Source organism: Tympanuchus pallidicinctus, unplaced genomic scaffold (genome assembly GCF_026119805.1).
Source record: "Tympanuchus pallidicinctus isolate F22 unplaced genomic scaffold, pur_lepc_1.0 scaffold1, whole genome shotgun sequence".
Taxonomy (NCBI): domain Eukaryota; kingdom Metazoa; phylum Chordata; class Aves; order Galliformes; family Phasianidae; genus Tympanuchus; species Tympanuchus pallidicinctus.
The window spans coordinates 29,889,619-29,904,597 of record NW_026294618.1 but is presented as its reverse complement, the minus strand read 5'-3'; the positions used below and the strand labels follow the sequence as shown (position 1 = coordinate 29,904,597).

General features: G+C 38.7%; 1 protein-coding gene across 7 annotated transcripts in view; it reads left to right on the top strand.

Annotated features, from left to right (window-relative positions):
* FILIP1 (filamin A interacting protein 1) overlaps positions 1-14,260 on the top strand; it is a 105,817-nt gene extending 91,557 nt beyond the window's left edge. For 4 of the 7 annotated variants that reach the window (XM_052678888.1, XM_052678897.1, XM_052678936.1 and 1 more), the window contains 2 exons: positions 3,433-3,654; positions 11,936-14,260. In XM_052678888.1, the coding sequence (XP_052534848.1) occupies positions 3,433-3,639 (207 nt within the window). In that variant the 3' untranslated portion in view covers positions 3,640-3,654; positions 11,936-14,260. Of the gene's footprint in view, positions 1-3,432; positions 3,655-3,820; positions 3,939-11,935 lie in introns of all 7 variants that reach the window. The other 3 variants (XM_052678905.1, XM_052678914.1, XM_052678924.1) reach the window with 3 other exon arrangements.
* The last annotated feature ends 719 nt before the right edge of the window (positions 14,261-14,979 follow it).

Sequence of the window (14,979 nt, the reverse complement as noted above, 5' to 3'; positions counted from 1 at the left end):
CAGTCCAAAGAAATGCCAGGCACCTGAAAGTAAGTTGGAAAGATTTTGAGCAGTCAACCAAAAACATCAGTCAAAAGAGGTACCTCTCTGTGACTGTCTCCCCTGGAATCTGAACTCACTGGCTTCTCTGAGTAGGGCCTCAATGTTTTGGGGTACTTCATAGAATAACAGTCTCATTTGAGCTGGAAAGGACCCTTAAATTTCATCTAGTCCAACTCCCCTGCAATAAACAGGGATATCTACAGATAAATCAGGTTGCTCAGAGCCTGGTCTTACCTTAAATGTCTTCAAGGATGGGGCACCCACCACATCTTAGGGCAACTTGTTTAAATGCTTCATCACCTTTACTGTAAAAAACCTTTTCTTCATATGCTCCTCTCTTTTAGAGGCTCTCTTTTGAAGCCATTTCCTTTTTTCCTATCACAACAGACTCCACTGAAGAGTCTGTCCCCTTCTTACAGCCTCTGTTTATATTCCCTGGACCTCCAAGGCAGGAGTTCTGTTGCATCCTTCAGTCCCATGCTGATGTGATGGAGGCTACCCCAGTTAGACTGAATTCAGTGTTTAACATATAACCATAGCCACTTGGATTTCAAAATCCAAACCTACCCCTAAGCTTCCAGTTGATGGTAACTGCCTTTCATGATTTAGTCACCTAAACATACTTCCTTTGTGTTATTTTAAGCACTCTCAAGTACCCTACCTAGCTTCCAGCTGCTTTATCAGAGGTTGCAGGTCTCATTAGATCCCCTTGTATCACCTGGCCCTGTGCAGATAGCTTGAATAGCCCACAGCATCTCAAGTTGCAGTAGATGCTTTTATGTCAGCCAGGGAATTGGACTGTTTCTGTCTAGGGCAAGCTGGTCTCTGCTCTGATCAAGAACAAATGCTGAAAACATACCTTTGTTATCAAAATATTCCAAAAGCGATCACATACATTAATACTCTCTCTCCTTCTGTGTATCCATCAAGTATAGTAAAGCCGACTGTAGCGTTCCAGTAGCACATATAGCCAGCTCTGAGCCAGGTAACTTCACCCTGCCTTCCTGTGAATCGATCCCTGCTGGCTGCATCAGAATTGAGAGCATTCCTGCATCAACCAGAAGAAAAGATACAGCCTAAGAACACACGGGGCTGGAGGGGATTGCTTGCAGGTTGGCTCTTGGGAGGAATCACCAAGAGGCAGACGTTTGTATGTGTTTTCTGCCTCAGACGTTGCTGTAGAGAAACGTGTCCCTTGCCTGCTTCCACTGCTACTCTGCCAAAGGAGACGACTTGCAGAAGAGCTACATTTGTGCTGTTTTCCTTGGCTTAACAAACACAAAATGCTCTTGCAGCTGTCTGCGAAGTGGGCATTAGCTTCCATAGAATCAACATGTTTGTATGCCATAATGAAGGAAACTAAAAAAAAATTAAAGCCAGTTGGAGTTCTTTTCACAGTGATTTCCAGCGATTTAGGCTTGAAATGAGTAACTTGAAAGCACCCAAATCCTTAGTTAATAATTTACATGCGAATAAAGCTGAAGAAATGCCTGGGATTCCAGCTACTTCATTTGATTGCCTCATGTTTACAGACTGTGGAGTTCTTTCAGGGAGCACAAGATGTTTGTCATTTGGGTTCCCTGGGATGTTGACATATTTTCCAAGGCTGATGGAATGCATTTGCATGTTTTGCCCTACAGAATTGTATGGGCCTAACTTGTTTTGACATCTACATGTGAGTTCCATATTAGCCTTCAGACTACTATTGTAAATGTTGCTTTTAGTTATTGAAAATGGCTTCCTGCCTGCCAGGCAGACATCATTCAAGTTTTCCAATTGTGTTTTTTTTTTGTGTGTGTGTGTACACATAGGGGTTTGAACTGTTCTTAGAAGATTAAGGAATAGTTTTCCTTTGAATACTCAGGGTGCAGACAGACGGCTCTGATGCTACCGGCTGGAAATACTGTGAGAGAGAAGAATGCTTTTTCGTGGAGCATTTTTAAAAAACACTCTAAAGTAAATGAATATGTGTTGGAATTGATCTGGTCCTCTAATCCAATTTTCTTCAGAAATTTATTTTGTTTATATGCTGTAAGTTGCAAGGTTTAGTCATTTATCAGGTAGTTTTAGCTAGGATTTCTGAATCTTATGAAAGGTGTTCTCATTTGTGAGAAATGAGAAAGGTCTTTATTGATTATCTGAAAAATTAAAAAGACAAACTTGACTTGCAAAAGAGATGCACAAGTTTTCACTGTTAACATTTGTCTCTATATTGCATGCTGCAGAAGCTAAAAGACATTTTTCTCTCGGAACTGTCATAATTACAAGTATTTCTTTTAGATCATGGTCTGTAAGGGGTAGCTTCCAGTTCTGGCCAACATTATTTGGACAGAAAAGATGTGTTATCTTCTTTGAATCTTTTTGTCCCGTCCTAGTGCTCCTTGTATCTTTACAGAGTGAAATTTAGTTGCCTAAACATGGATATGGGTTGCCATTCCTAGAGCTGTAGGAGGCCTCATGGCCTGTGACTGGAACTCTGGCTGGGCACAGGTCTGTGGCTGGCGTGGTGTTAGATCTGCCAGCTCCAGGCAGGGGACTGGGTCCTCAGCTGGCTTCTCTCCAGAGTAAAGAAACATTGAAATTATTTTGAGCTCTGGTTTATTCTTCTGAAGTCCACAAACTTGAGTATAAGAGTGCTAGGGAGGTTGTTGCCAAGACTGAGCTGGTAGAATGGCTTTGTCTGCCCTGCCTTGAGGTAGCCCTGGCAAGCTTTGCCTTTGCCAGAGGTCAGCAAGCTGTGGCTGTGACTCCCGAAGGAGAATTCTTTCCCACATCCTTTCTCCTACAGCAACAGGAAAGGGAAATCCAAATCTTGGCTCTGTTTTGACCCTATTTGCTTTCTCCTACCCCTGTACTTCCCAGTGCAGAAACAACCAGCCCCAGCCATGGCCCACTGAACTAGGGGAAGCAAAGTTCAATTTTATTTATGTGACTGAGAGAGTTTGTCCCAGCTCTGAAAATATGGCAATTAGCAAATTAGCCTCATGTGGCTATTCTATTTTGAGGGCCTGTGCTCATCAGTGTGCGCGTGTGATGCTAGTCTTGTGCCTGTCTGACAGCTTGGCCTTGGCTCAGAGCCCTGCATTGTGGTGTGCTGCAGAATCAGAGATTTGCAGGGATTCTCATCCTTATGACATCTTGATCTAAAATGCTGGTCCCCCGCTCTGGAAGACTAGTTTAACTCTGATTTTCTACCTTTGGCCCTGCTCTAGTAGTATTTGCTGCAGATACATTTCAAATGTGAACGTTCATTTGCTGATAGGCATGATTTAGGACATTGTTTCTTGAGTAGTAAATGAAGAAACTGTAAAAAGTGTAATATATGAGAATATGTGAGAAGAGGAAGTCCTCAGTTCATGTCATTTCTCTCTCTGTGTGACTCTTTTGCAGACAGCACAGGATGGGTCATCCCTGAGACCTACACCCACCCGTATTCCCGTGTCAAAAGGTATGAAAGCAGGAAAGCCAGTAGTGGCAGCCTCAGGAGCAGGAAATGTGACAAAATTCGAGCCTCGTGCCGAGACTCAGTCTATGAAAATAGAACTGAAGAAATCTTCAGCCAGTGGCTCTGGCTCCCTGGGCGGGGGTCAGGGCTGATGGCAGGTTCAGGGGGTATGTTCTGCAGCTGTTACTGCTACCATGAACTACAGCCCCCTGTCTGTGGAGTTGGTCATGATTGTCCATACTAACGAAGCCCTTCACCTATCACTCACAACCAACTAATGAGTGTGTGTGATGACTACTTGAGTAACAACATCCTTTTGTTTTCTTATTGAAGGAGGAAAAGAGCCATCGAAAAGGCAGTGTACATCAGGAATACATTCAGCCTGGGAAGTGAGAATGGGCAACTTCACCAAGTTATTAATCCAGCCTAGGAATTCTTAATGCTTGACTTGGTAACTTTTTAATAGACGGAAGGAAGATCACTTTTAAATAACTGTCTTCCATCATAACAAATCACTTTCTGTCCTGGCTTCTGTGTGGAGCACCTGCTTATAACCACATTTTTTAGATGCTGTGTTACCTAGGGACCTGAGCTTTTATTTCAATAAAAGCTAGTGTCTCACATACAGCAGAGGCAGAAAGAAGGGACCACAGGTTGTGACCAGCCTTGTATCTAGGAATTTCTCCTGTAGATCAGCTTTTCTCACCTGTGAGCTTCTTTTTCAAGGCAGTGACAAAATTCAGGGGAATGGGGATTTAATTTAGGCAGCAGCAGCACTAAACAGCTATGTATTTCTTCCAGAACTTTAATACACTTGTAGTTAGTGCTTGCAGCTGAGTCTCTCTTCTGTGGCTTAGACTGCCAGCTCTGGGGTTAGATGAAGGAAGTAGGCCTAAAGGTGTTTAGTCTTAAAAAAAAAAACCTTAGAGAAACATTGATCTGACTACAGTCAATACAGTCCATTTGTGCATGCTCCAAAAACCATGAAAATCTATGAAGCTATTTAGTTGACATCACTGGACTTGCAGTTTTTCTTGTTAGATGGACTTGTGCTCTGTAGATAAACTTGAGCTGTCAAGCATCCTTATTTGTTAGAGGGAGTGTCAACACAGATTGTTGATGGTAGCAGTTGCTACCTGAAGAGATAGTTCAGGTATGGTCAGGGAAAGACAAAAGGTCTCTATGATCTCCTTTATGGTCAGTTCTCATTTGTTTGAAGTATTTTGTGTTAAGTACAGACTGCCTCAGAGTAACATGGAGATTCATCTTTCTTCTTCTCTCTTTTTGGTTTCTTCATTTGTATGTTTGCATTTTTAAGCATGTTTTAAGGAATTGTTCCAGCATGGAAATGGTGTGGATACTGATGATTGTTACAGTGATTTATTTAATAACACTAAAGTTATTAAAGGGCATTTCCTTTAAAGTAATCAATTTGCACAGAAGAAAGTTGCAAAAAAAAGAAACTGAGCAGACTGATAAATTTTGGTTTTAAAGCTTGTTTACCTCAACCACCACAGAAAGCTGTAAAGGACTGGTTAGGAATAGCTTTCAGAAGGAAAAGCAGGAAGACTACCAATAAATAATAAATACAATTCACGGAAAGGAAAATGCACCAGTGTGTGAAATATTAAATAGCTTTCTGTCTGAGAGAAGAAATTTGATGGAAGAATCTGCCACAAAAGGTCGACAAAATTATATTCAATCCAAACAGTGCTTAATCTTCAGTCTGCACTTTGCAGTGCTCTCCAATTTAAGATCCAGATATGGCCATTGTCCCAGAATACGGCTGACATTTTATTATTAACATGAAGGACATTTTGTCTGTGATACGAAAGCTGCTGTCAAATAGAAAAAGAAATAGACTTCCTTTTCTCCATCTGTGCAGCACCTTCAGTACCTGCTAATTTTAAGGCTCTGTTTCCTATGGCACCTGGAAATCAGATTCAAATTTTTCATAGCACTCAATTCTCACTATTTCAGATAAAACTTGGAAACTGGAATTATCAAGCGATATGAGTTACCATTCCAGAAGTGCATCAGACCCTCTCAACTAATTGTTATAGGTTAAAAGCCTCAGTTTGACAGTAAATGGTTACTGAGATCTTACTGTTCTATTTGTAACAGAGACTTTTAAGCAGATGTTTGAAGAAAACTTATTAAGAGCTTTTAGCTGGATAGACCCTCTAAACACTGGCACTCAAACAAATCTTTAGTTCAAAACAATCATTTAAATAATACTGCAAACATGAGCCCCAAGCTAATGTGGTTACAGTGATGAACTACAGCTGGCTTAAGCCTTCCTTTTCATATCCTTTTTTCAAAGAAACGAGCTATTCCTCAGTTAACTTAACATTGCCTTACCCAGGGCAATGTTCTAAGTGTGCCTGTGGTTGAAAAAATGGTTTGTTTTGCCTAAGATCTGAGAAACTAATTCACCTGAAGAAATAAGCCAGACTTACAGTACCTGAAATCCAAGACACACACAAATTAGCACAGCCGAACCAGTACTGCAGACACAAGCTAGGAACTGCTCTATAGAGTCAGAAGGATTGTATGAGACAGATTTGAGAAATTCCAGACAGGTCAGACCAAGAATGCTGTTATTTTTCCTGGGAACAAAAAAAAAAAAAAAAAAAAAAAAAAGAACTTTTGCTCCATAGCCAACCCAGCAGAATTGAAGAGTTGGAATCAGGCAACTAGTTTGACTGTTAGCTATAGATATATATTTTGTTGTATTCAGCATTTTTAACATGTTTTGACTGAGCTGAGATTCTTGTTTTGTAAAGGCAGAAAGAATGTAAGATAATGATACTTTTATTATTATTTTTTAAAAAAGGAAAGCCTGTAGATCAGAAGTCTTCAAAGTTGAAACTTAACTGTCTTTATTTTATTTGAATTTCTTCTGAATCTGAGGACTACTTTTAGTGACTACAGTAAGGTTCTCTTTTCAGTAAGTCAGCTCCAAGGGTGATTTAGACAACCAAATCTAAATAGAGTCCATAATGGTCCAGTTGAGCTCCCAGCTTTCCTTGTATTGTCTGAGCACCAGAGACATGCTGAAGATCTACCTGAAGTTCTGCTGCTGCTCTTGCCTACCAGTGTTGTGGCCCACCTAGAAGCGCAATCTCCGAACCTAACTGAAATCCAGATTCTAGGTATTCATGTCCTTTCAGGACATAAAATCAACAATAAAGCCACAATTTCATGGTCATTCAAAGTCAGGACATAACCAACCACCAGAGTCAGAAGTTGTAGTCTTGTCCTTGGCAATTCCAACCCGAGATAATACTGACTTCCATCTGGTTGACCCATGAGTTGTCACAAGTGTTTCAACTTGCCTGGAGAACTGATCTGAACTAAAAGGAATCTAGCAACAGACAAGAAGTCTAATTTTAACCTAGCCTAGATGCAAGCTCTTGGGCCAGAAAAAGAAAGGGAGAAGGTGTGGGAAACCAGTAGCTGTTTTAAAGTGGTTGTAGAATCATTAATGTCTCCTAATAGATCACATACCACAGGGATATGTAGTAGTGTACTTATTTTAACAAGCTTTTGATTGAACCTGTCCTTCAAAGGCATGAGTCAGGACCCTCTTCTCAGCAGTTCCTGAGGTAATTCCAATCAGCTCCACCAAATTCAGCAAGCACTGACAGCTGAGAGACTGACGATGGCATTCTCGTTCCCTTCTGTAAAGGCTGTGCTGTTCTGCATGGAGGAGTTCAGTATTCATTGAGCAGAAACAAAAGAGTGGTTGAGTGATCAGGATATTGAAGTACGGGGGAAGTTCCCCTAGATTCAGGTCCCTGATCCAAAGGCTGCTTTTAAGCCTGGCCTTCTGTGAAAAGAAGGCTTCTAAGATGAAATGTCTGTGTTTATCCATCCCTCCATCTGTCCTCTGTCAATGAATGACATTGAATACATCCACCAGTTTCGGCCAAACCTGACAAAGCAACAGAGGTCCCCAGAATAAGAAGTTCTTCGCGTTTAATGAAAAGGGTGACTGAGAAGAGGAGCAAGACCTTAGCAGAACCCCGCTGTGTGAAAGAATGCAGCATGAGCTCACCTTCAAGCAACATCAAAGAACAAACACAAGAGAGTGATGTCAGAAATGCCACAAGGACAAGCTTTTTTCAGACCTCAGATTTTACTAGGCACCAAAGAATCAAACTGTCAGACATAAATCCATAGGAAATTAATCGGGCCTTTATTTACGGGGCTTCTTTATGCGTATTTTACCATGACTGGGTTACGGTGCAGGAAACCAGCTTCCTCTGCCCAGGTGATCACCAGGAATTACTGATGCTCATTCTTTCTCTCCCTTTCCTTTTTCCCTGTATTGATTTTTTCAGTGAAGTGGAACAGTTTCAATAGCAAAATGCAGTCAGAATAACAATGATAAATACAGTGCTGTTTGAAAGAGAGGAAGTACAGATTTGAATCCCATCAGACACAAGCAAAATCTCAACCCATAGCGCCCACATTACGAAATACTGCTCTTAACATGGACTATCTGTGCAAATGAAAATTTCCATTTCTTTCACTGACTTTTAAGTACTTCAACTATTTTCAGGATATTGAGAGAAAGGGCCTGATCTGCTACTCTTTTCATGAGATGGCTGCTGCTTTGTGAGTGCCAAAAAGAGGAAGGAGCTTCTGGCAAGGCTTAGCAAGACACCTAATGCACAGAGGAACGGCGGGATTCAGAAGTTACAGCACTGTACTCTGCATTCCTGCTCAACATACCGTATCTAATCTGAACATCTCTTGCTGCAATCTCTGTCCTCATCCCTTTAAATCAGAAAATAAGTCAGTAATAGATGTTAACTAATCTACATCCATACTTGCAACATAAAAAAAGGTTAGCATGCACCTAAATTCTGACATCAGCTTTTTCCCTTGTACCCATGCTAGTGCTAAAAAGGTCGAAGTTCAGACTCACTAGGAACAGATGAACATTTTTATTTTGGTTATGCTTCAATAAGAAGTGGAGAAATTATTTGTTCTGGCTGACATAGACATACCCAGCCCATAAGGCTTCGGTAGAGTGACAGGAGAACAGGAGAGGTGCCAATGCATTCATGGCAAGATACAGATCAGCATGCACTGATGTGTGAGATTTTGGTTCTAGACCCGCAACAAAGTTTTCTGCTGCATTTTCAAGATTAGATCCTGTCACCTGAATGCTGTTACTGGATGAGTATTGCTAATGTGGTCATGAGCAGAGCAATGTTTGCTCTTTCAGTCAAAGTATGACTGAAAATGAGGGAGCACAGAACTTCATCTATAATGTTTAGAGGAGCTTTCTCATATTGTTAAACATACTAAGTAAACAGTAGAAGAAAAACAGAGATTCTTATTTATTTTGCCCACTTTTTTTTTCCCTTTTGTGACGCCCACTAATGTGGTTCCTCAAAAAGCACAAAACACTTTTGTTACTCTTCTTAATATGCCCATAGAATACACATCACCATAGCAATTAGTTGCATTTGAGTACTCTCAGAAGTCACATGAATATGCTGATTTATGCCAGTTAGATGCCAAATCATGTTACTGCTTGAAATGTGCTACGTGTTCTAAAACATGTTCAATATTTACATGAACATTTTGTGATTCTGATCAGAAGCTGAAAGTCATGTCTTTAAAGAAGCAATCTACCTGTGGTGTTTCAGGTGCTTGGCATAATCTGCAGCAGTCAAGACAATTTTCAGACCAATTATATGTTCCTATCAATGGCCAACTTCATTGTATCTGTTTGAAACCTGCAGTTTGCTGACAGAAGATTCTATGAGCTCATCTTTTGAACTTGTTTTCATTTAGGGGAATATTTTTCTCCCCTTCATCAGTGTGAGTTACCTTCTTTCCCTTAATTCTGACTGAGCATACTCTGACAGACCTCTATCCAACATTTCTCACTGAAGATGTTAACTTTTGATCTCCATTACTACCTATGCTGCCCTTACAAAGCTTTTTGGAAGATGCAGTGAGGATTAACTACTTTCAAATTCAGAGCTGTCAGCTCTGAAATTCAGGTACAAATCGTTCAGGTACAAATCATTCAGGTATGAATGGTTCCTCACTTTAAAAACTCTTTTTCAACAGGATTATAAAAATAGAAATACTGACAGATGATTCAGTTTTGTCACTTGGATGCACAACTTTCTGTATCATTTGATGTTTTTTGTTTGTATATATTGTAAGAAAAAATTAAACTTACATGCATACATTAAACATACATTAAAATGTGCTTCATTATGAGAGTTGGTATTTTTGATAGTCCAGTTGCTAATGCTGTGTTTCTCTGAGATATTCCAGCTTACACTGGGGAGATGGAAATCAGATTGATCCTTTTTATTATGTATCTTTGTTCTCTTTTCCTGTCATTAAAATAACTTCAGTTGCATTTAAGTGAATTGATAGCTCCTTGAAATATTCAGACCTAAAAAATGTATGTAATTATATCCTACAGATACCATATTCCTACAGAGGTTACTCCTACAGAACTGTGACAAAATCTACCCTACTGTAGTTTTGGTTTAATAACTGTTTGAATACCTCTTCTAGTAACTACAGTATGTAGTATGTAGTATGTAGTATGTAGTAGTTTGAGCAACCTGGTCTAGAGGGAGGTGTCCCTGCCTATAGCAGAGGGTTGGAACTAAATGGTCTTAAATGTCCTTTCCAACCCATACCTCTCTATGACTCTGTGTAATAATGCATACATATACATATTATATGTAACAATTTAATGCAAAATAAATTGTTAGGAAAAAAACAAAAACAAAAACAAACAACCTGGTCCATGCATATAAATGAGTGTGAGAAAGAAATGAACAAGTAAATACTAGAACTGGAAGATATTTTTTTAAATATTTTTCTGACTTTTAAAAAAATCATTATATTTAGTCTGCAGGACAGCTGACTCAGAAACCCACTGCATTTTTGCTGTTCATTCAGTATTGAGCATTCGCAAGGAAGATGATATTTTCTACAGTCCATTTAGTTTTTAGAATTTTGTTATTAAACTATGAAGAAATTGATTATTAAGAAAAAGTGTTTCCTATAGAATTCACGTGACTTCCATTGACACGAATGGGAGGTTTCATTCGACGTTATAATCTGATATTAAATGCAGCTTTTTGCATAATATTCCTCAAGAGCATGAAGTTAGAGAACAGCTCTGCCTGTAATTTTTTCTTGCCATAGTTTGCTGTTCTTTAATATTCATTGCTCAAATTTCTGAGAATAAGCACACACATATGCCTGAAAATCATTTCTGAATGTAAATTATATAAAAATGAAATGCTTTCATGTAGGAAAATCTATTACTTCATTTGCCACACCTTATTTCCTTGGATGTTGCCGTAGCTGTGCTTTTCTCGGTCAACACACATAAAAAACCTAACTGGAACCTGCCATCTAGTGGCAACATTCTGGCAGAACGAGTACACAAAAAGCAGTGACCTTTCTTTTAATGTAACTTATTTAAACACCTTTCAGGTATTAGCAGACAAAGTCAACAGAAATGTCTAAGGGGATAATGGCACGGTTAGTACAATTTCTTGGGCTGCATACTGTTTGAAAAATCTTCAGGCTATTAAGAGAGGAAAGAATCTTAAAAAACCAACAACATTTCAATTAAAAAATGAGTATTTATGAAAACATGTTACTGTACTTCTAGTTAGCATCAGTGCAGTTATATTATTTGAAGTGTGCAAAATACCTATTTTCAGAGATAATGTCATTGGCTGATAGCTAAATTCTTCTATTAAAAATTGCCTGTTGGAGCAGTGTACTTAAACAGAAAAGCTGAAGGCCAAGCTGTGAGCCAGCATTTCAAAAGAACCTGAAATTAATCAGAGAGCTCTTGTGTTACACTCAGGACAAAATTAAATTGGGCCTTTCAAAGACAAGGCAAATACTTCCTTTTGCATACTATGGCTGGAATTTATATTCCAGGCAATAGCAAAATTCCGCAGACTTGGTGAATAAAAGCAGCATCAGATTCTAAGGAAAATTCAGATAAAAACAAATGACCACGTACCTCTTTCTTAACCCCACTTCAGAATCGCCAGCAGGTTTTTGATGATTTTGCTCAGATAGGATTCAAGATACCCAACTTCAAATTGTCCTCCACAGGATTCAGGTGTGGGGCTGAGCCTTAGTGTTCCTGTGGTTCAATTTATTCAGCTGTATTATTCTTTTTTTCCAAGTGATGGATTTGACAGTGAAGTGGGAGCCAAGGGCTCCAGAGCCCAAGCACGGTACTAGTTAGGTTTCCCATTGCAGCATTTAAACAGAGCATTTTTTATCAGACAGTGACGTTAGAGAAAGGCTGCAAGGTATTTCCTGAAAAAAAAAACCACTTTGCTAATGTAATTGTTCTTCATGATAGTAACTTGTAATTTATTTCCAATTTCATAAAACCAAATGTTTTGCTCTCTTTTCTTTTAGAGAGTGTCATCATTCACCAGTTACGCATGAGCTCTAGATGAGCTACCAGCACCCCAGTATTCTCTCTGTGTGCACTACCCTCCTTACCAGTTGGACGGATCACTGTAGAAGCCCTCTACCATCAACACCAGGGTCACTTGTGCTACTGATTATTCATGGGAGTATTTACTGCTTCCATTAGATTTTATGTATTCTTGGTAGAGCTTTAAGAACGGTATTTTGATACAGCCAGAGGGAGAGAAGCAGTCTTTCTGCCAGCTGAATTTCACTTTTATTTGCGAAGCCTGAGGCACGTGCTTGATTTTGTTTGCCATATAATTTATTTTTTTAAATACACTTTGTAAAGTAACTGTCCCAAAGTTCCAATTCCTGTTGTCCGTGGTGCATTTGTTTGTAGAATACACTGTTAAAATTTGCAATTTGATATTTTTGTAGAGGAGAGAATGTAAAGAAATGAAAAAATAATTTCAACAGTATTTTCTGTTTAAATGGAAAAATACTCGGCGCAATTTTTTGCTACCATTCGATTCTGTGAGACTAAATACTCTGATGACTGCTGTATGGAATTTCTACTATTGCAGAATATGTCTTGCACTGTGTGATGGTTTGGCATAAAATTAAGTATAAAGTCCAATGCCTTGAAATACAACTAGATTTACTCATTTTAGACGATGTAAGCCAGTTTTTAAAGCTGTGATTTTTTTCTATATAATGTATGTTTTTACTTACGCCTGTACCAAAAAAAAAAAAGTTGATTTTCATTACACTGTAACTAATAAATTTTCACAACTATGCAAATGTAATCAAGTGTTTCAATTTTAAATTAATTTTCTAAAGTTGGCAGTATTTGTGTGTCTTTGTGTGTAGGGACAGAATGTACAGCTTTGGAAGTTAATTTTTCTGACTGCTTTCCACTGCGGTCTCACAGTGATGTGCGTAGTAAAACTGGTTCTAATATTGTTTGTGATACAAAGAGGGATCTGTCACCAAGTGCTTAATGACATCATTGTTTCTAACCTGTAACTCTCACTGCACTGGCAGATACATTTGCTTGACATGATCAGATTGTTCAGTGCAAGACTAATGGAACTGTATAAATGAGATGCCATGTGGTGAACTGTGCATTTTACACTGGCAGCTTTTCAAATAGCACCCAGAGAGCTCTGTGGCAGCTATACTTAAAATGATGTTTGAATGAACTACACGTAAAGCTGGATAAAACCCTTGTGGGGTGAGTTTTTTTCTTATACAGTTCATAATTAATTGTTTTTAATCAAGTCATTGGCACATATTTAAAATGCTACTTATTTAAATTGTAGATGCTACTGGGATAAACTGTTTTTTAGAAGAGAAAACAGTATTGCTTGCAGGAGATGCAATGTGGGATGCCAGAAAAAGTGCATTAACTCAGTGTCCTACTGAGAAGAGTAGGCCAGTTACCTTTGAAGCTGGAATAATGCAGCAGTATGTAGTCAATTTGATCTTTGTGGTTTGGTTTGCTTGCCAACCATGGGAGCTGTTGGCTCTTCTTGATATGAGCTCTGCACTTAGTACTGAAATTCTAGAGAACCAGGACAATCTGGGCCTGGATGGAGTTTTGTGGAGCTGATCTGCACTGGGAAGAGTTAGCTGACATGCAAGGGAGCTACTGGATAATCTAAACAAAACAAATGCTGTTTCTGCTTGCAAAACTCACTTCCTGGTATAGCTTTTCACTACACCAAAGCTTCAGCTGGTGCACCAAGTTTGTTAAGAAGGCTTGTGGTGTTTTTTTGTTTTTTTTTTGTTTTTTTGTTTTTGTTTTTTTACATCTGATAATGTGTGCCAATAAGCATAGCTGTGTCTATAAGCAGTATTTTAGAGTGAGTTCAATATTCCAGCTTTCATAGAATAATAAATTCAGAGCATGTTTAAGCGTGTGCCACATTTCAATTTGCGGTGCAGTAGAATGAATGTAGTACTGACCCCAAATCTCCTATTTTCAAAACACCACCTGTGAATCAAGAACTATCCATGAGTTCACCTGGAATGAAACTGCCCTGTATTTGAAAGTGACACTGACAAGCCTGACGTGAACTTTTAATATGGGTAAAATCTAAGTACAGTCATACTTCAAAGTTGAGTCTGGATTTGAAAAGTCCCAATCAAGGAATAAAGTATTTTTCCTTGTCTGGATTTTAATATAAAGCTGATTCAGTATGAGTGTATGCATAAGCTGTCCTCTGTTGTTTTATGATCCCTAAACAAATACACAGACATTTACGGCTTCGCAAATGCATTAAGTTTTTAAGCTTTTAAAAAATAAAGATTTGTTTAAAGCATTAATACAGTCGTGGTGTACTTGAAATCATTTAGATTTTAATGTATGATAATGAACTGCAGCACTCTAAAGAATAATAGCAACCTTGGTCACAAAAGATCATTGCTGACATACACTATGGCATTAACAATGCTGTTTTATGCAGATAGAATAATATATTCTCTTCTGGTATTTTGCAGGCAGCAAAGTATTTCACTAAGGCATCCAGTCAGTCAAGTTCACAAATGCAAAGGCTGCTCTGACAGGTGTATTTCATCTTCTGTATTTATGTTCCTGGCCATTTTGCACATTACCAAATCTGGATTTGCATCTAAAACAAATTAAGGAAGTGCATTAGCCACATAATTGGCTGATACTCTGGGGGCACTCAGGAAGAAATATAATAATGTAGATTAAAAATGGGATGAACTTCTACAGTCATTACCGTTAAAAAGGAAGTAATCATGAAGTGCTTTCACGATAAGACAAAGCAGAAGCCACTTTGGACCTCAGAGAGCAGTAACTTTTGAGCAATGGAAAATCAGTGAATGATCTGCGTTTCCTTTAAAATACTGTAATTGCCTATAGGGGTTTCAAAGCCCTATTTTAGTATAAATACAGGTGATAAGATACGACTTCTATTAAAAAATCTGACATACTTTGACTTCTAGAAAAAGACTCTTCTACACTGTGCTTTCCATTTGCCTCATTGTGAAAAACAGTTGGACACAAAGAGGAGATAAAA